Source organism: Diceros bicornis, chromosome 4 (assembly GCF_020826845.1).
Source record: "Diceros bicornis minor isolate mBicDic1 chromosome 4, mDicBic1.mat.cur, whole genome shotgun sequence".
Classification (NCBI taxonomy): domain Eukaryota; kingdom Metazoa; phylum Chordata; class Mammalia; order Perissodactyla; family Rhinocerotidae; genus Diceros; species Diceros bicornis.
The window spans coordinates 24,795,906-24,820,968 of NC_080743.1; the positions used below are offsets into that span (position 1 = coordinate 24,795,906).

General features: G+C 34.4%; 1 protein-coding gene across 1 annotated transcript in view; it reads left to right on the plus strand.

Annotated features, from left to right (window-relative positions):
• The window catches only part of PKN2 (protein kinase N2), a 131,137-nt gene extending 119,410 nt beyond the window's left edge, over nt 1-11,727 (plus strand). Inside the window, exons 19-22 of the mRNA XM_058538443.1 lie at nt 4,553-4,695; nt 8,671-8,778; nt 8,986-9,066; nt 9,154-11,727. Of these exons, the coding sequence (XP_058394426.1) occupies nt 4,553-4,695; nt 8,671-8,778; nt 8,986-9,066; nt 9,154-9,357 (536 nt within the window). The 3' untranslated portion in view covers nt 9,358-11,727. The remainder of the gene's footprint in view (nt 1-4,552; nt 4,696-8,670; nt 8,779-8,985; nt 9,067-9,153) is intronic.
• The last annotated feature ends 13,336 nt before the right edge of the window (nt 11,728-25,063 follow it).

A 25,063-nucleotide genomic window follows, 5' to 3' on the forward strand; every position in this document is an offset into this window, starting at 1 on the left:
CCATCTCAAGAAACCATTTTCTTTACTCATGCATAAGAAGCAACTCATCCATTAAAGTTTTATTGTGAGATTGCAGCAATTCAGTCACATCTTCAGGCTCCACTTCTAATTCTAGTCTCTTGCTATTTCAACCACATCTACAGTTACTTCTTCCGCTGAAGTCTTGAACCCCTCAAAGTCATCATCAGGATTGAATTCAACTTCTTCCCAACTCCTGATAATGTTGATATTTTGACCTCTTCCCATGAATCATGAATGTTCTTAATGGCATCTAGTATGGTGAATTATTTCTAGAAGGTTTTCAATTTACTTTGCCCAGATCCATCAGAAGGATCACTATGGCAGCCATAGCCTTATGAAATGTATTTCTTAAATAGGAAGACTTGAAAGTTAAAATTACTCCTTGATCCTGGCTGCAGAATGGATGTTGTGTTAGCAGGCATGAGAACAATATTAATCTTGTACATCTCCATCAGAGCTCTTGGATGACCAGGTGCATTGTCAGTGAGCAGTAATAATTTTGAAAGAAATCTTTTTTTCTCAGTAGTAGTTCTCAACAGTGGTCTTAAAATATTCAGTAAACCATGTTGTAAACAGAGGTGCTGTCATCCAGGCTTTGTTGTTGCATTTTAGAGCACACACAGAGCAGATTTAGTGTAATTCTTCAGGTCCCTAGGATTTTCAGAATGGTAGATGAGCATTGGCTTCAACTTAAAGTCACCATCTGCATTAGCCCCTAACAGGAGAGTCAGGCTGTCCTTTGAAGCTTTGAAGCCAGGCATTGACTACTTCTCTCTAGCTATGAAAGTTCTAGATGGCATCTTCTTCCAATAGAAGGCTGTTCTATCTACATTGAAAATAAGTTGTAGGTTGTTTAGTGTATCCACCTTCAAGAATTATCTGAGCTACATATTCTGGATAATTTGCAGCAGCTTCTTTCTACATCAGCACTTGCTGCTTCACCTTGTACTTTCATGTTATGGAGATGGCTTCTTTCCTTAAACCTCATGCACCAACCTCTGCTAGCTTCAAACTTTTCTTCTGCAACTTCCTCACCTCTCAGCCTTCATAGAATTGAAGAGAGTTAGAACCTTGCTCTGGATTAGGCTTTGGCTTAAGGGAATGCTGTGGCTGGTTTGATCTTCTATCCAGACCACTAAAACTTTCACCAGATCAGCAATAAGGCTGTTTCGCTTTCTTATCATTCGTGTGTTCACTGGAGTAGCACTTTTAATTTCCTTCAAGAACTTTTTCTTTGCGTTCACAACTCGGCTAACTGATGCAAGAGGCCTAGCTTTTGGCCTTTCTCGGCTTTCAACATGCCTTCCTCACTAAGCCTAACCATTTGTAGGTTTTGATTTAAAGTGAGAGATGTGCAACTCTTCCTTTCACTTGGCCACTTAGAGGCCGTTGTAGGTTATTAATTGGCCTAATTTCAGTATTGTGGCTCAGGGTATAGGGACGCCTCAGGAAAGGGAGAGAGCCAGGCAACAGCTGGGCGGTGGAGCAGTCAGAACATATACAATATTTATTAAGTTCACTGTCTTATGTGGGCATGGTTCGTGGCACCCCAAAACAATTACAATAGTAAGAATAAAGATTACTGATCACAGATCACCATAACAAATATAATGATAAAGTTTGAAATATTGTGAGAATTACCAAAATGTGACACAGAGACACGAAGTGAGCAGATGCTGTTAGAAAAATGGCTCCGATAGACTTGCTTGAGGCAGGGTTGCCACAAACCTTCAATTTGTAAAAACACAGTATCTGCGAAGGGCAGTAAAGCAAAGCACAATAAAACTAGATATGCCTGTATTCGTATCTTTACGTTTAATACATTGTATTGTAATGAACATTGTCTCTCTTCCTCCCTACTCTGGTAGCTTCCTGTACCTTAGTCAACTTTGTTTCCATAGCACATAGTATAGTGCTTGGCACATCTTAACTATTCAGTTAATATTCGATTAACAAGTAGTTGGATGAATGAATGAACTTTGCAAATATATGTTCATCAGTTACCCACTGACCCCCTAATTGCTGAATCCAATAAAAAATTTTTTCTCTTATTGGACTGCTCTGTTTTGGACACTGTTGATTTAAATGCTTTCGTTCCTCTGAGTCTTTCGTTAGCCCATTGCTCTTCACTGCTAGTTTTTAACTACAACTGTATGCTAATGATTCCCTGATTTATTATTTCCTTTCCTACCAGATATATTCAACTACCTACTAGACCGCACCACCTGAATAGCCAATAGATACCTCAAACTCTATACAAACAAAATTAGTTTGTTTTCCTCAGTCTAGTTCATAGTTGATGTTGCCACAATCCTCGTAATCTCCTAATCTGAAAATGTGGAATTATCCTCAATTCTGTCCTCTTCTCTACTTTCCACATCTAGTTAATCACCAAACTGTGCTGACGTTTACCTCCTTAATATTCCTTAAATTTTTCATTTCTCCTCTACTACTGCCAACCATCATCTTATTTTAAGAAGACTACCTTAATCGTCTCTTAACCTTTTCTGTCTCTGGTCTTTTTCTCCCTCAAATCAGTCTGCCATGTAATTGCTAAAATGTGACCAGCCCGTATAAATATAAATCTGACCATGGTACACCCCTGCTAAAAACCCTTCAGTGGCTAAGATGTGGTGTACAATGCCCTTCCTGATGTGCCTGCCTATTTCTCCAGCCATATCTCTTGCTGCTTTCTGCCTAGTACTTTCTACTCCAGCAACAACGAACTGCAAATAGTCTGTCTCTCTCCACCACTATCATCCATCCAACTCTATTTGCTGACTAACGTCTGCTCATCCTTTAGATGTGTCACCTCCTCAGATAAGTTACCTGAGACTCCTCTCCTCCGATCTCAACTACCAAGTCAGCTTTAGGAGCCCTTCTTCAGTGTTTCCATAATATCTTGCTCTTACTATATCATTATAAAATTATCTATATATATCTGTTTTCCTCCAGTTTCCTATAAGCCCCATAAAGACAAAAACTGTGTCTTACTTTCATTTTTGTATTCCTGTCACTTGGCACGGATGCCTGGAACATAATAGGTACTCAGGAAATATGTATTGAATAACCAGTGTTTTTCTTCATTATAAAAATATATATAGTACATTATAAACATAATAGCTAACAATTTTTAGCCCTTATATATGTCAGGCACTTTGCCAAATGTTTCATATGCATGAACTCCTTTAATTTATAACAATCTTATGAAAGTAGATAGTAGTATTAACTGCTGCATGTAGATGAAGAAACTAGGCTTTGAGATTAGACAGCTTTCCCAAGCTCTCACAGCAAACAAGTGGTAAAGCTGGAATTAAGCCAGATCTTTATGACTCCAGAGCTTGATGTTAACTAAGTCCATGGAGTTTTATCGATTTGAAGTTCTAGCTAATTGGGCCTACTTTGAACTTCCTTGACAATATCAGGATAAAATATATCAGAATGAATAAAATATAATCATATTATTATAATTGCCGTGATATGTATGCATTTAATTAAAATGTGACAGATTTTATAATATTACTATAAACAAAACAAGACAAAAAATTAGAGTAGTTGTATCCTAAAAGTATGACATATGTATTATGCTCTAGTTGTGAACAGAGCACAAAATAAAAATCAAGAAATAGTAGTTCTATTTCTGTCTCTGTTAACTTTTTCTTTATCTTGGCCAAGTCACTTAAAAGGCTTGTATTGAGCTTCTATAGATATTATATCAAATCTTTTTAAAAATAATATTTTTATTGAAGAAAAAAATAATATGACAATGTTAAAGAAATTTTGCAAAGAATAAAAAATGCCTCCACCCTAATGTGCTGATATATTTAATTATGCCCTTCAAGGCTTGGTCCATAGACTTACAAATTCATTTGAAATTTTGAGTCATTGTAAATGCGTACCTTTTTAAATTTAGAGTTAAGAGCTTTTCTTTCAAATTCTTTCATAACATGACGCTTATCATGAGATTTTAATACTTTAGAATACATTGAGATGTTATCTTCAATATGTAGAATGTATATTTGATTAATTAATGTATTACTAAATTATGAGGAACATATATTTGAAAGCTAGTTAGCTAAAATATTAATATCATATCTCTATATTATATGACACATTTGGTCACCTCTTGATAATCTAGAGTTTGCTTTTTGCTATTTTCCAAACTACACTTAATGTTATTTTTATAATGAAGCAAATAAACTTATTTAAAAGATTGAATTGAAAAGATGATAGAAATTAAAGCTTAGAATCAGTTCCTTTTGTTGTAACTTCTTAGCATCACTTTTAAAGTAATGAACAGAAAGAGAAAATAAGTAAATAAAATGAAATATGAAAATTTTATTTATTTTTACCCATTAGTAAGTAGAGTTGCTATTGTACAGTTAATTTTTTCTTTAAAAGTCTTTGATATATCTTGAGTTTGGTCAGCATGCACAAATGTACAACTTTAATTTTGTATCTTAAGGATATTTTCTAATTTTTATGCTAGATTTTTTTCATCACTAACATACTTAAATTTTACCTTTTTCAGGAATGGGATATGGAGATAGAACAAGCACATTTTGTGGCACTCCTGAATTTCTTGCACCAGAAGTATTAACAGAAACTTCCTATACAAGGGCTGTAGATTGGTGGGGCCTTGGTGTACTTATATATGAAATGCTCGTTGGTGAGGTAAGCAGTACAAAATAGGTGAGAGAGAAAGGAGGAAAGATGATTGAAAGAACAAAACATGTCATTTATAAAACACTTAATATGTCTCCTGCGTAATTGGAACCTGTTTTATAAATATTTATAATATACTAATAATTGCCTGTGATTCTATATTCACTGTCTTTTTTAGATTTTTATGTTATCTGGAATGTGTTACCAATGCTTTGAAAATAGTTCCTTATATTTCAGTATTGCTATGGTTATGTTTTATGATTTTAAGACATAATCATATGTAACCAGTCATTTCACAGGGGATACAATAGCTGGAAGACTAATGAAGAGAATGCACTGTGTACCTGTAAAGAAAAGTCAGCTATACATTGGTCAAAAATAAATCTTACCTTCAAAAACAGTACAGCAGAGTTGAAAAGGTTAACTTTTTTCCCCCTAGTGTTTTCTTTAGATTTACTTAAATAAATTTCTGGAGATGACTTAGTTGTGCACAGAAATTTGTTACCATTTGGGAAACAATGAATTATATCTAATAAATTAAGAAGTAATAACAGCTAATTTATTTTGTTATAAATTGTTGGAAATGATAAATTAGAGAGGAATGGGAAAGAGTAAATATTTAGACAAGTAATTGAAAACTACTTAGAGAGGCTTGATGATCTCGAGAGGCGAGAAGAATTATCTTATGGGATTGGTTCATTGTTCTGCTGTTTCCCCAGTGCCAACAACCTTCCTTCTACCTTCTAGGCATGAACAAATTAGAAGCTGAATGAATGAATGACCAAATTATTGAATGTCAGAAATTTCTAAAGCTTTGCTCTGTGACTGTCATTTAAATCAAACAAACAGATAAATGATTTCAGTTCATCCAAATGACAGCCCCTTTTGGTATGTCAAATTGGAGTGGATACTTGGAAAAGGAGGAAAAGAAATAGCTAATTAAAATGTTTACCACGTGGTAGGCACTATTCTACGTGCTTTATAAATATCAGCTCATTTAATTTTTCAGCAACCTTTAATGAGCTCAATACTAGTCTTATGCCCATTTTCAGATGCATAAATGGAGACACAAAGAGGTTAATAGCTCGCTTAAAGTCACACAGCTGTCATGTGGTAGAGCTGGGATATTAACCCTGGCTCTCTGGCTTCAGAACCTGTCTCCAAACCATTATGCTTTGCTGCCTCCAGGATAGGGTATTCAGTCCACCTAAACTTGTTTCTGTTCTTAACACCAATGGTCCAGATCTGAATTTTTCACCTCTATTTAGAAAAGCTGCTATATGGTATTTTAAAATGGAAAGATATATTTTATCCCTAATTCATCATGGTCTTTACTTTCTAAGGGTGTCAGAAGTACTCCTAATAGTTGTTTCTGTAAGCTCTGGCAAACTTGAACTCATTTTTTTTTCTTCCTTTTAAAAAAAGTAACATTTTTATACTTTGTTTTTTAATATAGTATTCAGTTACATCTGAGATTTAATTGTTACCAAAAATTATATGCTTGCTTAAAATTTACTCTCCATATTAGAGATGACATGCAAAAAATGTGAGTTTATTACAGAATACTACAGAATTAAGAGCCATTTGATTCTCCTATTCTAAAATTACTGGAGCATTTGGCAGTGAACAAGTAAGGAAGTTCTTGTTCCATATTTTTTAAAAGAGCTTCTAATTGATTGAGCTCTTACTTACCTAGGAGATAAAAGACAATGAATCTGGCTGTTCCTTCACGGTTGCTTTTTGCAATTTCGCTTCTCTTTAGCATCTACCTAGGAGGATAGTTGGGAAAAGAACTAAACTTAAAACTCATCAATATACTTTATAATTTCATAGCATTGGTGAAATTTTAGCAATAACTTTTTTTACCTGTGATAAAAGTGAAGTTTGGCTAAAGCTTATGTGTAATTTTTTTATTATTACAAATAACTGAAAACTCACTGGATATATTATGCATTTCCAAATTTGTATGTGAATTTATATGAGTTTTGAGGACTGGAAAAGACTCCAGGAATAAACTAATGTACCAGGTCCCCTTTCCCGGTGTCAAATGAGAGTGAAGTATCAAAGAAGTTGAAAGTAACCTTAGATACTGGAGTTTAGATACTTGACATCTGAACAGACTATTGGATTTGTTTTATATGTGCTTAAAACACAATTGTTAGCCTTTCCTTGTTAGTCCTGTTAGCTTATATGGTAGTCCTCCCTTATACATGGTTTTGCTTTCCACGGTTTCAGTTACCTGCGGTTGATATTAAATGGAAAATTCCAAAAATAAACAATTCATAAGTTTTAAATTATGCATTGTTCTGAGTACCACAATGAAATCTCACGCTGTCTCACCTGGGACATGAATCATCCCCTCGTCCAGCGTATCCAGACTGTATACGATAACCACCCGCTAGTCACTTAGTAGCCGTCTCGGTTATCAGATCGACTGTCACGGTATCTCAGTGTTTGTGTTCAAGTAACCCTTATTTTACTTAATAATGGCCCCAAAGTGCAAGAGTAGTAATGCTGGCAATTTGGATATGCCAAAGTTATTGTTGTTAATCTCTTACTGTGCCTAATTTATAGATTAAACTTTATCATAGGTATGTATGTATAGGAAAAAACGTAGTGTATATAGGGTTCAGTTACTATCTGAGGTTTCAGGCATCCACTGGGGGTCTTGGAATGTATCCTCCACAGATAAGAGGGGCTACTGTAATCTATTTGCAGAAACAAGGAACTTGAACATCTTAAAAAATATGTAGATAAATCTTCACTGTTCAGAGACTTGTGGAGTGACAGTTTTCACATACAAAATTGGCTGATCAAAATCGGAGACAAAAATGCTTTGTATTACCACTTGATGTTTTGATTGAGAATCCTTGTGAAAGAGAATTTTCCGCTGACTTGCTGTCTCAATCCCCGAAAGAAATTATATTGCCCCACAGAGTAGGTATTTGATTTATCTATTTTGAATGAGTGAATGAACAGACTGTTTTGATAGCTGAGAAGTTTGAAATTTTCTTAGATATGAGCAATAAGATTGGCAGCTCAGCTTTAGGAAGTTGGGTTCTGAATTCATTTTCACAAATCCCTCCCTTTCCGTTGATGTTGCTTTCTGCTTGGCTCTTACTCTTTAATGCCTTACGGGAAGCAAGCAGCCAGATCTAAGCCATCTGAAATTCTGAGGCAATAAGTCAAATTCCACAGCCACGTTTTCAACATAATTGAGAGTTTATCACTTTGTACATCAAATTGTTACACTGAATGTAATTTAACTACTTTTTTATATGACTCAGGGTCGTTATAAGCAACAATTTTAATACTCTGTTTACTGAGATGCCCCAAGACCTATTGTGTATAAAGCATTCAATATGCCTGGAAATGTGTGCTTTTTGAGTTCCTTTCAGTCTGATTTTCTTGGCAGCTGCTTCTTAGTCCAGTCCTTATGCCTGCAAACCTCTCATTGTGTGTCGCCACTGTTAATTGGCTGTTGACTTTGAAATTCAGAGTACATCCTTATCTGATGTATTTCCACAAACTCTGTGCTTCCCTCTATAGTAGCACTCATTACCATATTTATCTTACTGTTCCCTTTTCTCTTTCCAAAAGATTGACCTTCTTGAGGATTGTGTTTATTATCTAAATATTTCCCACTGTCGAGTAGGCATTCAAAATATTGAACATCTGGCTAGGTAAATAAATAAATGAATGCAATAAAGTGGAATGGAATGAAATTAAGTGAAAATGATATATGATATGATAAAAGTTGTTTTTAGGGCCTGTGAAATAAATTTGAAGATTTTGGTAAGAGTGTATGGTGTATCCCTTGGGTAATAGATACATATCTATTGTGGTTTCCTGTAGTCCTTGTTTGTTTGGTGTTTGTTGATTTTTTTTTTCCTCACTACCTGGTTCTTGGTTGTACTTTAGGTAGGTCATAAGATTTTACTGCATCAAAACTCATTTTAACTTACTCAAAGATATTTCTTCTAGTCTCCCTTTCCTGGTGATGATGAAGAGGAGGTTTTTGACAGTATTGTAAATGATGAAGTAAGGTATCCAAGGTTCTTATCTACAGAAGCCATTTCGATAATGAGAAGGGTAAGAGTTAATGGTTTATAAACTACTTAAATTTTTTATATTGAAGGATATTTCTCAGTAGAACTTACAGAAGTTATTTTTCAGGTCATAGATGTTGTGGTTTAGACAAACACATACCAAAAAAATCTAAATCTTTCCAAGTTATGAGCATCCTTATCAATGAAGTTGCTGGTTTTATTTTAACTTTTATACTTTATGTTGTGTTAGCTATTAAGAAGAAATCCTGAGCGGCGCCTTGGAGCTGGTGAGAAAGATGCAGAGGATGTAAAAAAGCACCCATTTTTCCGGGTAAGTATGAAAGTTTAAAACTTTTTATGAAACTATAGCAATTAGGTGTAGGAAACTAAACTGGTCATTTTATATTTTGTAATCCAGCTAATTGATTGGAGTGCTCTGATGGACAAAAAAGTAAAGCCGCCATTTGTACCTACCATTAGAGGACGGGAAGATGTTAGTAATTTTGATGATGAATTTACCTCAGAAGCACCTATTCTAACTCCACCTCGAGAACCAAGGATACTTTCAGAAGAGGAGCAAGAAATGTTCAGAGATTTTGACTACATTGCTGATTGGTGTTAAGTTCCTAGACACTGTGAAACCAAGCAGACTGACTTACAAGAAGACCTCTTAAAAATAGCAACCCTTCATTTGCTCTCTGTGCCACCAGCAGCTTCTGAGATTTTTTTTTGAACACATGAAGATTTGTTTAAAAGTACTATTTTAATACCTTCTTGAAAAGTGGCTTCTCAATGTGTTTTCAACATAAATCTGAGCACTGGAAACAGTTTCATGGAGTTTAAGCTGAATGAACATCGGCCATGAAAATCTATCACAAATGAATACTTTTGGATCAATAGTCTATATTTTAAAAAAAAAAAAAAACACTCTTCTATAGTCCCTAGCTTTGCTGTATGCCTGCTTTAAGTGGAAGAAAGATTAATCAGTTAACTTCACTTAGCTGTATTTTACAAAAAGAAAAAAAAAGGCTTGGGATGCTATTACTAGTCACACATAGTATGATTCCGTTTGAATAAGGCAAATACTCTTATTTTTTTAAAGAAATTACTTTAATATCAAAAAAATGTAGTGGTAGTTTGTGCACATTTTTGGGCTTTTTTTCTTTTTTTTAAACGAAATCAATTGATGTCTTGTTTTATAAATTTTCTATATTTATTAGGCGAAAATTTTTATTGCCTTATCTTTACCAACCATGTAAGAGAGCCTCATAGCTTTCCAACAGAGCTACTTGCCAAACAATTTTTTGTTTATTAAGCCATGCTGAAACAAACAGGAACAACTAAACTCAGCATTTACTTAAAATTTTAAGAATGAGGACTTCTGATCAGCCTGAACCAAGATACTGTGTTACCTGGATGCATTCCCAAAGTCTAGACACTCAGTATGTGCTGTCATACCTTCCTCCGAAATTAGTGAACTGATTCCTCCTTTTTTGATATTCGTTGTACTTTTATCAACCTAGTTCATCTTGTTCTTGTGTCTACTGTAGAAGGGAACCATATCTTTGTTAAAACATAGGGATTATCGTTGTATACATGCTGTGAACATGTATATGTGCAAGTTGTAATGTATTCTATGTTGTAGGGTTATTATTTAATTTCACCACTTCATCACTTTTGTACAGTGGCCACCAGACACCTCAAACTCCAGCATTTATGTTAAGTGCATTTGTACATTTTAGGCCACTGGATCCAGATTTTATATTGGCAGTTACTGAGGGCAAAAGCAATATATTGTAACAGAATGTATAAATATTTTTGATAAAACAGTCTATATTTTATAAAAATTATAACACTAAAGCTGTACCTCAAAAGTCTGAAAAATAATTTGATCAAATACTTTTTTACAACTCTTCAGAGGATCCATTTGTGGCTTTTGTAACGCTCTTATGGGAAAGTCTTTTTGTAAGCCGTGACTTTTCCACTTGCCTGGAGTGTTTTGGGGTTTTTTGTTTGTTTTTATTTTTTTCCCTCCTAGTCTATGAGTTCATTTTTTTCCATAGTTCAATAATAACATCTTTGATTCTGTGCTTAGCATGTTAGGGTCATCATACCTCAGGAATAACAAGTTGTTAACTAACCGTACTGAATTAACTATTTAATCACAGTGATCTCATGTCTTAAAAATTGTTGAAGTTCAAATTCTATGAGAAACGTGAAAGCACAGTGATTTATAGAGACTTGAGCTAAAAACATAAATATTTCAACCTTGCCAGGGTGTGTTGGCATGTTTTTATTGTACTCTGAGAACAATTAAAATTGTTCAGAGATAATTGACATTTCCTTCCAAATTGATTATTACCCAAGATCCTTTGTGGGAAAATCTTAGAGAAAGAGGGAGCAATATGCTGTTTAAAGTTATTTTAAAATGCCAGTTAACTTCCTTGGTAAAGGACAATAGAGGATCTTAGCTTAATTGTCTGGCTTTAATTTAAACAGTGTTAACACATTAAAAAAAACACTAAATACTTTTGAGGTACAGTCTGCTCACCTTTTCTGGTTCTCAAGTATACATAGAAAGAAATGTCTAAAATAGGCTTTTAGCATTAAAAACTGACATAGCATTTTGTAACTACACAATGTACAGAAATTGTTTTTAATTGAAGTCAATCACTAAAAAAAATTATAGGGCAGGGTATTTTCACACAATTAAGCTGAAGAAAGCACTAATTTTTTCTGTAGTTTTTAAAATATATATATTTTAGTCAGATTTAAAATTTTTTAACTCTATAGAGTGTAAATATATTTGCTATTACTGTATGTGTAAGTGACTGCTCAAGCACTTTGTAAGGAAATTAGGATATTTTAGAATGGTACACTATGCATTCAAATGAAATGTGCCTTTAACTCTGTCATTCGAAGAAAAAAGTGTTTTGCAGTCATAAATTACCACAAATGCACAAATTAAAGTTTAAATAGATTGTAATTTTTACCTTTGGTTTTAAGTATTATTTCCTTTTAGAAACTTCCTATTGGTCAAATTATACGTTAGCTTTACTATATTCAAGATCTCAAAGACTAACTTTAGTTAGCCTCCTTGCAAGTACTTTTTGTTCAGGGGAAGGGCAAAATCATGAAGATTCAGAGCAAATTGTCCACTTCGCTGGTAATAATGGGAAAAGTTTGCATTCTACTCCTATAAGATCAGTAACATCTTTCATTCAGTGGATATTTATGGAATGCCTTCTGTGTGCTGGACACTGAAGATAGAAAGGTAGGGAAAAAAAGCATCAAAGTCTTCATAAATGAAGAACAGTATGCATTAATGCTAAAATACAAACACCAGTATTATATGTACTTTTCTCTTGTTTGAGGTTAACTTATTTTATTTTAGGACCTCACCTTTCAGAAAATAGGTAAATGAAAACAGAATGCTAGCTGTTTTATAGTCATCTTTTTCAAAAATTACAAATAGAGTATTTTAGAAATATAAAATGATCCATGTTATCCCTATAACACAAATTGAGGCCATAATAGAAATTGCCATTGTAAGTTGACTAGGTGAAAGCTGCATTATAGATTCAAATCTAACAAAATGTTTACAGGTGCTGATCTTTCCAAAGCAACTGAGGATGAGTATGAGAAACCCAAAGGAACAAATGCCAATCCATGGATCATAATCTTAATTTAGAATTCTTATTTACCTTCTAGCTATCTTTTGAGATCTACTGTTTCTCTGAGGTATTAGCTCTATGTGTGTGTTTATATATATAAATATATGTATTTATAAACATGTATATAAATATATATATAAATAGAGGTAAGTTTTTAAATAATTCCTAATTGTCAAAAATCTTGCATAATTTCAAATTCTAGTATCATGACCAAGTAGAAGCTCTAAGACCTCCAATAAAACACATAATTAGAGGCATTGCTGGTCTTATTAAAGGTAAGAGTGGTCTCTGGCAACCCCTCACCCCAATACAGGCAAACAAAGTTGAGCTTGAATCTGGACAAACCAGGGCTTCAGCACCCAAGAGATAGAGGGTGCCCAAGCACAAGAGTGGGAATACTGAGAGTTTGGGACTGGAGGCTGAGTCCACAGAGTAGGCCAGAAAAGTAGGAAGTTGAAGAGAGTAAGAGCCACAATGGCAGAGAGCTGGTTTTGGAAATGCAGGCACCCAGAAGAAGTAGGGTTACCAAGGATGCATTCCTGTAGCAACACCGTTGTGAAGGAGAACAAATCTTGCAAAGCCATAGAACTTATGTTCTGTGCTAAAATCCTCCACAGGAGCCCAAGTTCTAATTTGCAAGTCACTCTCTTTCTAGTAATAGAATCAGATACTTTCTGAAGGAAAGCTTCTCCAGGATGAGAACATAGGACTTCCACAGATTAAGATCAAGTAATACTCTGTCAAAGATCACCAAACACATGAGAGGCAGGCAGCAAGCTACCTCGAATGAGAGCCAAGAAAAATAGTGAATTTAGACATCCCCTCCAAAAGATTACAAATATTAAAATTCTCAGATACAAAATATAAAATAACTATGTACAAAATGTTTATATACCTAAAGTTAACAGGATAAACATGTAAAATTTTAAAGAAATTAACAAACATTTTTAAAATACAAAAATAAAAATATAATTGATCAAATTTTAAACTCAGTGGAAGGGTTAACAGATTAGACAGCTGAAGAGAGAACTGGGGAACTGAAAATAATACCTGAAAAATCAATCCTGAGTAAATTAAATAAAGAGAGAAGGAAATAGAAAATATGAAAGGAAGGTTAAGAGATATGGAAGATGGAATGGAGACCCAAGAGGAAAGAATGAAAGAGAGGCAATATTTAAAGAGATAATGGCTACGCATTTCCAGAGATGAAAAATTTCCAAGAACTACAATATTCTCCATACAGGATAAATATAAATAAATTTATGCATGGAACCATTGTAGTGAAACTGCAGACCACCAAAGACAACATCTTGAAACTACCCGGAGAGAAAGGACTAATTATCTATAAAGGAAAAACTAGCAGCTCACTTCTCATTAGCAACAGTGGAAGCAGTAGAATATTGTCTCCAGAGCATTGGCAAACAAAATGTCAACCTGGAATTGTGTAGAAAGTAAAATTATTTTTTTAAGAATGAGAGCAAATAAAAATATTTTTTAAAAGGTGTGTTTACTATTAAGGGTCCTACTCTAAGAAAGTGCTTAAGAAGAAAGAAAATGATCCCAGAATGATTATCCAAGATACAAAAAAGGTTTGTGAACAAATAATATGATAAACACTTAGGTAAATCTAAATGAACCAAATCAATAGATAGAAAACTTTTTTTGTTTTGAGTCAACAGAAATTCTGGACACAATAATAAACTTGATCCAATGGACATATATAGAATTCTCCATCCAGCAATTAAGAGACTCCACATTCTTTTCAGGCACACATGGAGCATTTATAAAAATTGAGCCATAAAACAAATTGCAGAAAATTTCAAAGTATAGTTATACTTATTATATTTTCTAAGTGATTAAAACAACAAGATTTTAAAATCTATATATGTATTTGAAAAACTTTTTAAATAATGGATCAAAGGAAGAAAGAATGGAATGGTGGTAGTTAAATACTTAGAACTGAATAATAGTAAAAACATTACATACCAAAACTTGAGGGGTGTGGCAAAAGTGGTGCTTCCAGGAGTCTTTATAAACTAAAATTAGAAAAAGGAAGATTAAAAATTGATCAAATTGTTCAGCTTAAGAAGTTAGAAAAGGAACAACAGAATAAAGTGAAAGTAAACAATAAAAATAAGCAAAATAATAGAAGTAAAAGCCAAAAGCTTGTTCTTGAAAATGCTAACAAAATAGACACAGCTCTAAAAAAAAATGAAAAATGAGAGAAGGCATAAATACTATCTGTTATGAATGTAAATACAAATACAGCAAAGATTTTTTAAAATAAAAATATTGTCAGTGTTACGCTAATAAATTTGAAAACTTAAAATAATGGAGATAGTCTTTGAAAAATATAAGAATACTAAACTAGGAAGAAGTTAAAGACTGAATAATCTCATAACTATTAAAGAAATAAAAGCAGAAGTTAAGTCTTTCCACAAAGAAAACACTGGGCCTGGATTGTGTTACAAGTGAGTTTTTCCAGACTTTCAAGGAAGAGATTATTTCAACATGGAAAGTTTTCAAGATAATGGGGAAAAGTTACATTTACTAACTCATTCTATGAAGTCATTATAATCTAGATAACATAATCTGCTTGTATATTTTGTTAACTAGTAAATTTCACTCATGAATATTGATACAAAAATAGTAAAGAAAGTATTACCAAATAAGAGTCAGTGATGTATGAAAACGATACTATTCCATTAGCAAACTGGGCTTGTCCTAGTAATGCAAGGATAGCCTAATATTAGAAAATCTATAATTGTCATTTGCCATATTAACAGATTAAAGGAGAAAAAATAATAAATTTAGAAAAAGTTGATCACATTCCTGCTTTTAAAAAGGAGAGGGGGGTTTCCTTAACCTGATAAATGATACCTATATTAAAAAAAATTTTTAAAAACTAAAATCAATGGCATCATCCCATAAAAGGAAACGGATGCATTCTCTTTAAAATTAGGGAAAGGGGGACCGGCCCTGTGGCATAGTGGTTAGGTGTGCATGCCCAGCTTCGGCAGCCCAGAGTTCACAGGTTCGGATCCCGGGTGCACACCAACGCACTGCTTGTCAAGCCATGCTGTGGCGGTGTCCCATGTGAAGTAAGAAGATGGACACGGATGTTAGCCCAGGGCCAGTCTTCCTCGGCAAAAAAAGAAGAGGATTGGCACTGGATGTTAGCTCAGGGCTGATCTTGCTCACACACTCACAAAAAATTGGAATAGGACCAGGATGCCAGTCATTACTACTACTTTTCAACATTGAGCTCTGCTGCTCTCAGTAATATAAGGATTCAAAGGAGGAAATAAAATGGTTATTATTAGCAGGTGATGTGATTGTCTACCTAGAAAACTCAAAAGATTACAATTTGTTAGCACTCATAGTTTACCCAAGATGATGGTTATAAGATGAATATACAAAAGTCATGACATGTCTATGCACGATCATCAAACAATTAGAATACATAATATTTTCTAAACACAACTTTTATGATAGGAACAAAACTTACTTACCTAGAAATAAATCTAACAAAAGTTGTGTAAGACCTGTAGAAAAAAAAAATTCTTTACTGGGAGACATTAAAGAAGACTTAAGTAAATGTAGAAATATCCCATTTTATGATGTCATGCCAGTTCTCCCCAAATTGTTCTGTAGACTTAATGCAACTCCAATCAGAATCCCAATAATTTTTTGTGGAACTTTACTAGTTCTTCCTAAAATTTATATAGAAGAGCAAAAGGTAAAGAATAGTCAAAGAATAGTTAAGAAATTCCTGAAGAACAAAGAGAGGAAAGGGGAATTTGCCCTACCAGATATCAAGGATTGTAAAGATGTAGCTATTTTAGTGGTAGTACATATTACAAATAGAATAGTAGAGAGTCAAGGAACAGACTCACACATATCTGAAACTTTGATTTATGAAAGAAGTGACATGATAATTCTTGGAGAAAGAAGAAAGTGTTCCATACATTGAGCTAGGTTTATCCATATGGAAAGGGAAAAAAATTGAATTTGTCACTATACATAAAAATTTCAAATGGATTAAAAATAAATGTCAAAGGAAAACTTAAAACATTGAGAATATGTATATAGGAGAAGGCACCAAAATGCAAGAAAAATTAATAAACTATAATAAAATTAGGAACTTCTGTTTATCAAAAGACATAAAGTATAAAAAGACAAGATACAAACTGAAAGATTATTTCCATCACATGTAACAGAGAAAATAGCTAACACATATTAAAAATTATTAGAACTCAGTAAGGAAAAGAAAACAAGGGAAAAGTTCAAAAGATATGAACAGACACGTCACATGGACAGTAAGCCATCTCAACAGTAATCAGAAACTACAAATCAAGACCATACTGAGATACAACGTGCACACATTCAATTGGCAAAAATTTTAAATTCTGACCATGTCAAGTGGTAGAGATGGAGTGGAACAATGAGTTCTCATATAAATTGCTGTGGGGAGTATAAAGAAATACAACCACTTTGGAAAAACAATTTGGTATTATCTTGTAAAGTTGAACATTGAAATACTTTGGTACCCAGAAATTCCACTTGAGTACTGTATCCCAAGGAAAGTCTTTATACCTGTGCACCAAGAGTCAGGAATGAGAGTGTTCATTGCACTGTTTGTAATAGCAAAAATTGGAAACAACCCAAATGCTCATCAGTGGAAGAGAATGGTTTAATAAAATACAGTATATTTATACCATGAAATATTATAGAGCCATGAAAATCAACTGCAGTTATAGGAACAATACAAAAGATCAAAATGTGTGAAAGGAGCTAATCAAAGAAGACTATATACAGCATGATAATCATTTTTAAAAGTTAAAGATTAAGCCAAACCAAACATAAATGTGATAAAATATTGCTTTTTTTTTTTTTTTTTTAACAAGAGAATGTTGAACAAAAGATAGTGATTATCTGATGGGGAGGTAGAAGAATGTGATAGTGGTGGAATACATTGGTAGGTAGAAGTTATTGGTATTTTAGGTCTTCAGTCTGGGTGGTGATTTCATCAGGCTTCCACATATTAATGACAATATACCTCTCACCCATGAAGTCTTCACTTTTCTCCTTTTCTAGGTTAAATACCCATGTCCATTATAATCACTGTCTCACATGTATCCTCAACTCCCTGTTCCTCTCTTGCTGTTAAAACTCTCACTCCAACCTCTCTTAAATCCATCTCTGCATCCAAACAGCCATGCTAGCTTATCTCACCACAAAGTGAGCCAGTACTAAATTTACTTAGTCTAACGGTTCTAAAACTTGAGCGTGTATCAGAATCGCTTGAAGGACTTATGCATGGGCCTCACCCCCAATTTCTGATTCAGCAGATCTGGAGTGGGGCCTGAGAATTTACATTTCTAGTAAGTTACCAGGTAATGCTGATGCTTCTGTTCCAGCCATAAAACAAGTCTCAATAAATTTTATTTTTTTTATTTATTTATCTTTGTGTGTGTGTGAGGAGATCAGCCCTCTGCTAACATCTGCCGATCCTCCTCTTTTTTTGCTGAGGAAGACTGGCCCTGGGCTAACATCCGTGCTCGTCTTCCTCCACTTTATATGGGACGCCACCACAGCATGGCTTGCCAAGCGGTGCATTGGTGCACGCCTGGGATCCGAACCGGCGAACCCCAGGCCACCTCAGCGGAGCACGCGCACTTAACAGCTTGCGCCACCGTGGCTGGCCCCTCAATAAATTTTAAAAGATTAAAATTTTTAAAGATCACTTGGATATCACTATCCAAAATTCAAAGTTTCACAATTACGTATAACATGTTCATGTGGAAACATTATCTTCTACCAGCTGACTTTGTTGCTAAAATAATAGAAATGACAAGAATGTGGATTTCAGCATACTACTTATTAAAAGTCATTATAAGGAAACAAAGCTATTCACTATATAGTAAAGACAAGTCCTGGAAATAGGTAACATTTCCTTATTGCCTATTCATATATGTGATCTGCTTGAAAAATATGTAAGTAGTCACATGTTATTCTTGCTAAAGTTAGCAAAAGAGTTAGTCATAAAAAGGAATAATCAGACTAATGCACTGTTTTCATGTAATTGTAGATTGTAAGAACACTTTACTTTTGTGAAGCAGTCAGTGCCAAAGAAACATACAGTAACACTTCCTTAATTCACCAGCATTTGGTGTGGTTCACAATGTGTGAATCGGCGTATAACTAAAGTGTAGTTTAATTTATGCAATAAACTCATTTAAAAAGTAAACCAAAGTTACATATAATCATAATTTTCCTTGAAAATTCCTTAACTTACTCATAAAAGTACAGCCAACTTTGGCTTCTTATCAGAATGTAGAAAGTTTGAAAAGTTCATTTTCTCACATTGTGTCACCAACTATAGGCACACATTTGCTGTTTGTGCCTTCCAGCCATAAGTTTACTATATATTTTGTCTTCACTGTAGTCTTGTAACAAACAACATAACACATCACATTATAGGATACTGGATCATTTGTTGCCATGGCTTGACATTTTTCCTTTTTTTAAATTTTGTTTATTTATTTTTTGTGGAAGATTGACCGTGCGCTAACATCTGTTGCCAATCTTCCTCTTTTTCTTTTTTTCTCCCCAAAGCCCCAGTACGTAGTTGTATATCGTAGTTGTAGAGTTATAGCTCTTCTATGTGGGATGCCACCTCAGCATGGCTTGATGAGCAGTGAGTAGGTCCGTGCCCAGGGCGAACCCTGGGCCACCAAAGCGGAATGCATGAACTTAACCGCTATGCCACCTGGCTGGCCCCTAAATTTATTCTTATTGAGATATAATTGACATAATATTGTGTAACTTTAAGTTGTTCAGTGTGTTCATTTGATACGTTTATATATTGCTATATGACTAACACTGTAGCATTAGCAAACACCTCTATCAAGTCACATAATTATCATTTATTTTTTGTGGTAGAAACAATTATGATATAATCTCTTAGCAACTTTGAAGTTATAATACAATATCGTTGTCTATAATCATTATGTTGTGCGTTAGGTCTCCAGGACTTATTTATCCACTGGTTGCAAGTTTGTACCCTCAAACAATATCTCCCCAATTCCTGCACCGCACAGCCTCTGGTAACCACCATTCTACTCTGTTTTTAGAGATTGGCTTTTTTAGATTCCACATGTAAGTAATATCACACATTACAGTCATGTGCCTCATAATGACATTTTGGTCAATGACAAACCACATAAAAGACGGTGCTCCCATGTGATTAGTACCATATAGCCTAGGTGTGTAGTAAACTATACCATCTAGGTTTGTGTGAATAATATAGGGGAGGAAGAAATTTCCCTCTAGCCTTCTAGGTTCTTCTGGTTGGTCTAAGAGTTAAATTGACATGACACAGATTAACAGGCGAAAAACAAAGATTTAACAACATGTGCACATGAGAGAAACTCAAGAAAACTGAGTAACTCACCCAAATGGCTGAAGCCCTCACCTTAAATACTATCCTCAGCTAAAGACAAAAGATGTTGGGGGTGAGGAGAGTCAGGGACGTCAAAGGGAAGGAAGGCAATTCACAGGAAGGTGAAAAGGAGCAAATGTTTGGAAAACAAGTGTCTGTCTGGCCACACAGAAACAGAATAACACAGAGGGGACCCCAACAGGCTTTTCTAGGTTCCTCCCTGTCTACCACCATGTTATGCTAAGTTGATAGCTTGCTTCCTGAGACAGATTTTTTTATCTGAATTCTTAGGCAGTTAGAGGGGAAGTAACAAGAAAAACTGAGTCTTTTGTTTCTTAAAAATACTTAGCCTAAAATAATCTTCCTGTTAAAGAGACACATTTTGGGGTGGCAAATTTTGTTTTCCTTCCTACACTCTATGATGTTCACACAACAACAAAATTACCTAACAACGCATTTCTCATAACGTATCCCCATCATTAAGTGACGCGTGACTGTATTTGTCTTCCCCTGTCTGACTTATCTCACTTAGCATAATGCCTTAAAGGTCTATCCATGTTGTCACATATGGCAAGATTTCCTTCTTTCTTATGGCTGAATAATATTCCATTGTGTATTTTTATATATATTTATTCATAATAGAGATTTACTCAACTTGTATATTTATTATGAGCATATTTCTTCTTGATGATAGCCATTTTTACGTGTGAGGTGATATCTTACTGTGGTTTTGCTTTGCATTTCCCTGATGCTTGGTGATGTTGAGCATCTTTTCATGTACCTACCTGTTGGCCATTTGGATGGCTTCTTTGGAAAAATGTCTCTTCAGTTCCTCTGCCCATTTCTTAATTGGATTGTTTGGTTATTTGTTATTGAGTTGTATGAGTTCTTTATATATTTTGGATATTAACCCCTAATCCGATATATGGTTTGCAAATATTTTGTCCCATTCTGTAGCTTTCCTTTTCATTTTGTTGATTATTTCTTTTGCTTTGCAGAAGCTTTGTAGTTTGATTTAGTCCCACTTATTGATTTTTGCTTTTGTTGCTTGTGCTTTTGGTGTCATGTCTAAAAAATCATTGCCCAGACCAATGTCAAGGAACTTCTTTCCTGTTTTCTTCTAGGAGTTTTACGGTATCAGGTCTTATGGTTATGTCTTTAATCCATTTCGAGTTAATTTTGTTTGTTTGTTTGTGAGTGGTGTAAGATATAGAGGTCCAAGTTCATTTTTCTGCATGTGGTTGTCCAGTTTTCCTGATATGATTTATTGAAGAAACTATCTTTTCCCCATTGAGTGTTCTTGGCTCCCTTGTCAAATATCAATTGACTATAAATGCAAGGGTTTATTTTGAGGTTCTCAGTTCTGTTCCCTTGGTCTTTGTGTCTGTTTTTATGCTAGTACCATCCTGTTTTAATTACTGTAACTTTGTAGTGTAGTTTGAGATCAGGAAGTGTGATGCCTCTGGTTTTGTTCTTTCTCTAAATTGCTTTGGCTATTTGGGGTCTTGTGGTTCGATACAAATTTTAGGATTTTCTATTTCTATGGAAAAATGCTATTGGAATTTTGGTCGGGATTGCGTTGAATCTATAAATGGCTTTGGGTAATAAGGACATTTTAACAATTTTAATTCCTCTGATACATGAACACAGGGTATCTTTCCATTTGTGTCTTTGATTTCTTTCAGCAAGGTCTTGTGTTTTCATTGTACAGATCTTTCACTTCCTTGGTTAGATTTATTCTTAAGTATTTTATTGTTTTCCATGCTGTTATGAATGAGATATTTTTCTTTGTTTCTTTTTCAGATGTTTCATTGTTAGTGCATAGAAATGCAACTGATTTCTGTGTGTTGATTTTATATCCTGCAACTTGACTGAAATCGTTGATTAGTTCCAATAGTTTTTTGGTTGGGTCTTTAGGGTTTTCTTTATATAAAAGCATATCATCTGCAAATGACAATTTTACTTTTTCTTTTCCGATTTGGATACCTTTTTTTAATTTCTTGAGCTTTTCCTCATTCTAATTTTGATTGCTTGCTAATATTGTTGTAGCCCTATTTTCTTCTACTTTAGAAAGAGAAATATTGTCTATGTCAGCATTGACTCAAAGAAGTCAATTTGTCCTCCAGCATTGGAGCACATTGCTGTTTCTTAAGTTGAGGACAGGTCTAAGAGATGGGCTTGCATTTAGGAACTATGTTGTACACTCCTCCTCCTCCCCCCAAAAAAAAGTATGTGTGTGTATGTATGTGTTTGTGTGTATGTGCATATATATTTATATAGATATATAGATAAATATATCTCAAATCTTTAAGTACTAGAATCAGCACAGTGACATGTACACAATATGAAAGGTTTGCGTAATTGAGACCAGCCAAGGGACAGTAAACGTGGCTCCCTTATCATGCTCCCTCTGAAAGATAGATTTATTAAGAGATGGAGTAGAATAAGAGGCAAGACTGGTTACAAAATTTCTTTCGTGTGTGTGTGCATGCCAAGTAGGTATAGTTACATTTGTGTAAATTAAATACTTTCTTGATATTGTCAAGCTAATATAATTATGTAGAGTAATTTGTAAAACACCCTTCTCCTTTCAAATAATCAGCACCGTGTCTGTCCCAAGCATGAGCATACACAACCAGAGAGCCAGCAATCCAAGATATCAAGATCACTACCTTGGCTCCAGGCTTTCTAGTGCAGTTTACGTGTCCCTACTTTCCCTGGCTTTTTAGGCCTTGCCTGTTTTTGTCTACTCAGATCTACTTTACTCACTTGCTTATCATCTTAAATTAATCAAATCTCTGACCTGAAGCCATTGCCTCTTGTGAGATTAGTATTACCGAATTTCTCTCTTTATAGAAGTATAATAGTAATATTATGTAATTTAACTAGTCTCCCATATATGATCTTATTTAATCGTCAAGACAACCCCTATGAAGTTGACAGAGTGAAGTAAATTGCCATAGCTCACACAGCTGCTAAGTGGCAGAGCCAGGACTATAGCCCCTTCCTTGCCGAGTGCTGCTACTGTTACACTACAAACCTTTTGTTTAAGTTGATTTTAAATTAGGCCAGTCAACCCTCCGCCAAAAGTAAGATGATGATGAAGTTAACCTCCCTCCAAAAGTTAGATAAAAATTAAAGTTAACCCCTAATTTATGAAGATAAAAGTTAACCCTCCGCTCACTGGAAGAGTACATCAGTAGGGTTACATGCTGCTTGTTGCATCACATCAGGAGAGATGTAATGTCAAATTTTTCCACACTCATTGATCTGTTTGATCACTTGGTTAAGTTGGTGATCACCAAATCTCTCTTTGTAAAGATAACTTTTGCCTTTGTAACGAATAGGCAATCTGAGTAATACTTGAGATTATTTAAATATTCTATTTCGCAACAACTATCCTCCCAATAGTTTTAGCCTCCTCGTTGATTATCTTCATCTGAATAAACAATTACATTGAGAGTTGCAAAATAGTTTTCCAACTCTAATATTCTTTCTATATGCATTAGCTGCCATTCTTGTTTTTTTTTTTTAAAGCTTTCCCTTTTCCCTCCTTCCCTCTTTCTTTGCCTTTTTTTTTTTTTTAGTGTATTATTATGGATGCATGGATTTATTTTACTCATTGTATTTTAATCCATTACTGTTATTACTTTTTTCTTGGATGCTTTAATTGTCCCAAAATTTGCCCCCATTTGTTCTTGAGTGCCTCCTTGCCTTCTTGCACTATAAGGTGTTCCAGGCTCACTTTATATGTTGCCTGCAAACCTGAAATTAGCCACTTTTTTCTCTTTGGTGGAGAAAGGATAATTAGAAATTAAAATCTGATTGCTGTTGTGAAATCATGACTTCTAGATCCTTTCAGTTGATAGAGCTAGGAAATAAACCTTTTTCAAAATCATTACTTCATGCTGATTTAACTGGAGCATCACAGAATTCTTTCTCAATTTATCCTCATTTCATATTTGCATCTCTTCTGCTGCTAAAGACTCTCATTTTTAAGAGTGTGTTTGGTGATTCAGTTTCATACTAGAAAGTAGTATTTTGGACTTTTTCTAGAAAAACTTGATCAGTTTACCAAAGAGATCGCTATGCTTTATTTGAAAATTTTGTGAAAACTTAACAGCTTTCATGCCACTACCTTCATGCCTCCATGGGAACCGGATGAATAGATCGATAGTACTAAAAAAATCCAGTTTTCAGGTGATTGTTGTCATAGTTCCTGATTTCTTTTTTTCTTTTTAGCTGTTTATGCAAAATCATCATACTCACACATTTACTTGTCAAAGTGTACAGATTCACATTTTAGAGTCTCATTGGAATCCAGTTCAGTATTTTTGACATTTACAGCATTATGCTGAATTGTAGCATTTGCCTCTTCATGCTTTTGCATTTCAGTGAACCACTTTTGAGTTGTCGGCTTATTTCTTGTGAAATATGGATGTAAGGCAGCACAATAAAAATAATGAAAAATGGAAACTGACCAACACTAAAAATATGCAAATGATATGAAAATACCTTAGTGCCTTATTTGATTAACATGATCTGTATAGTGTGCATGGAATATTTAAGTTTATATGTTAAATGTATATATAATATTAAGAAAAGAATTAGGTTTCTGTGGAAATAGTAACTACTTTTACCTTTTACAAATTTTAAATTATGTGAAAAAAATGAATCCCAGTAATTTTTTGTCTGACCACCAAACTACTTGTAAACCCCTTAGTAGGCTTCCAGGGATTTCCAGCAACCTAAATGCTGTAAGAGAGAGGTGTGGCTTTATTTCTCATCTACCATCCTGGACTCGTCAATCTAGGGCTCTTTTGGATAAAGTAAATTACAGTCTGATTTCTAAGGGACCCTTGATACCTCCTTGGTACCTGCTTTTTCTTTACGCACACTGAAGCTACTGACTACTCCCTTAAGTTGTTTGTGTCATAGTCTAATTAGGATCGGTAGAAAATAAAGCCATTTAGTACCATGGACATTGGCATATTATGAAATTACCAGAGATTCATAGTGTGGTTTTCAGCTTTGTAGGTTCAGAGATCTTTATCAGCTCATGGAATGATTGGACTCTGAATAAGAATGTAAGTTCTGGCGTGTGTAACAGAGACCCAAAAAAGCAGTGGCTTGAGTAGAGGAGAGGCTGCTCTTACCACAAGGTTATCCTTGTGACTCAGACTCCTTTTAGCTTATTGCTCTGCCATTTC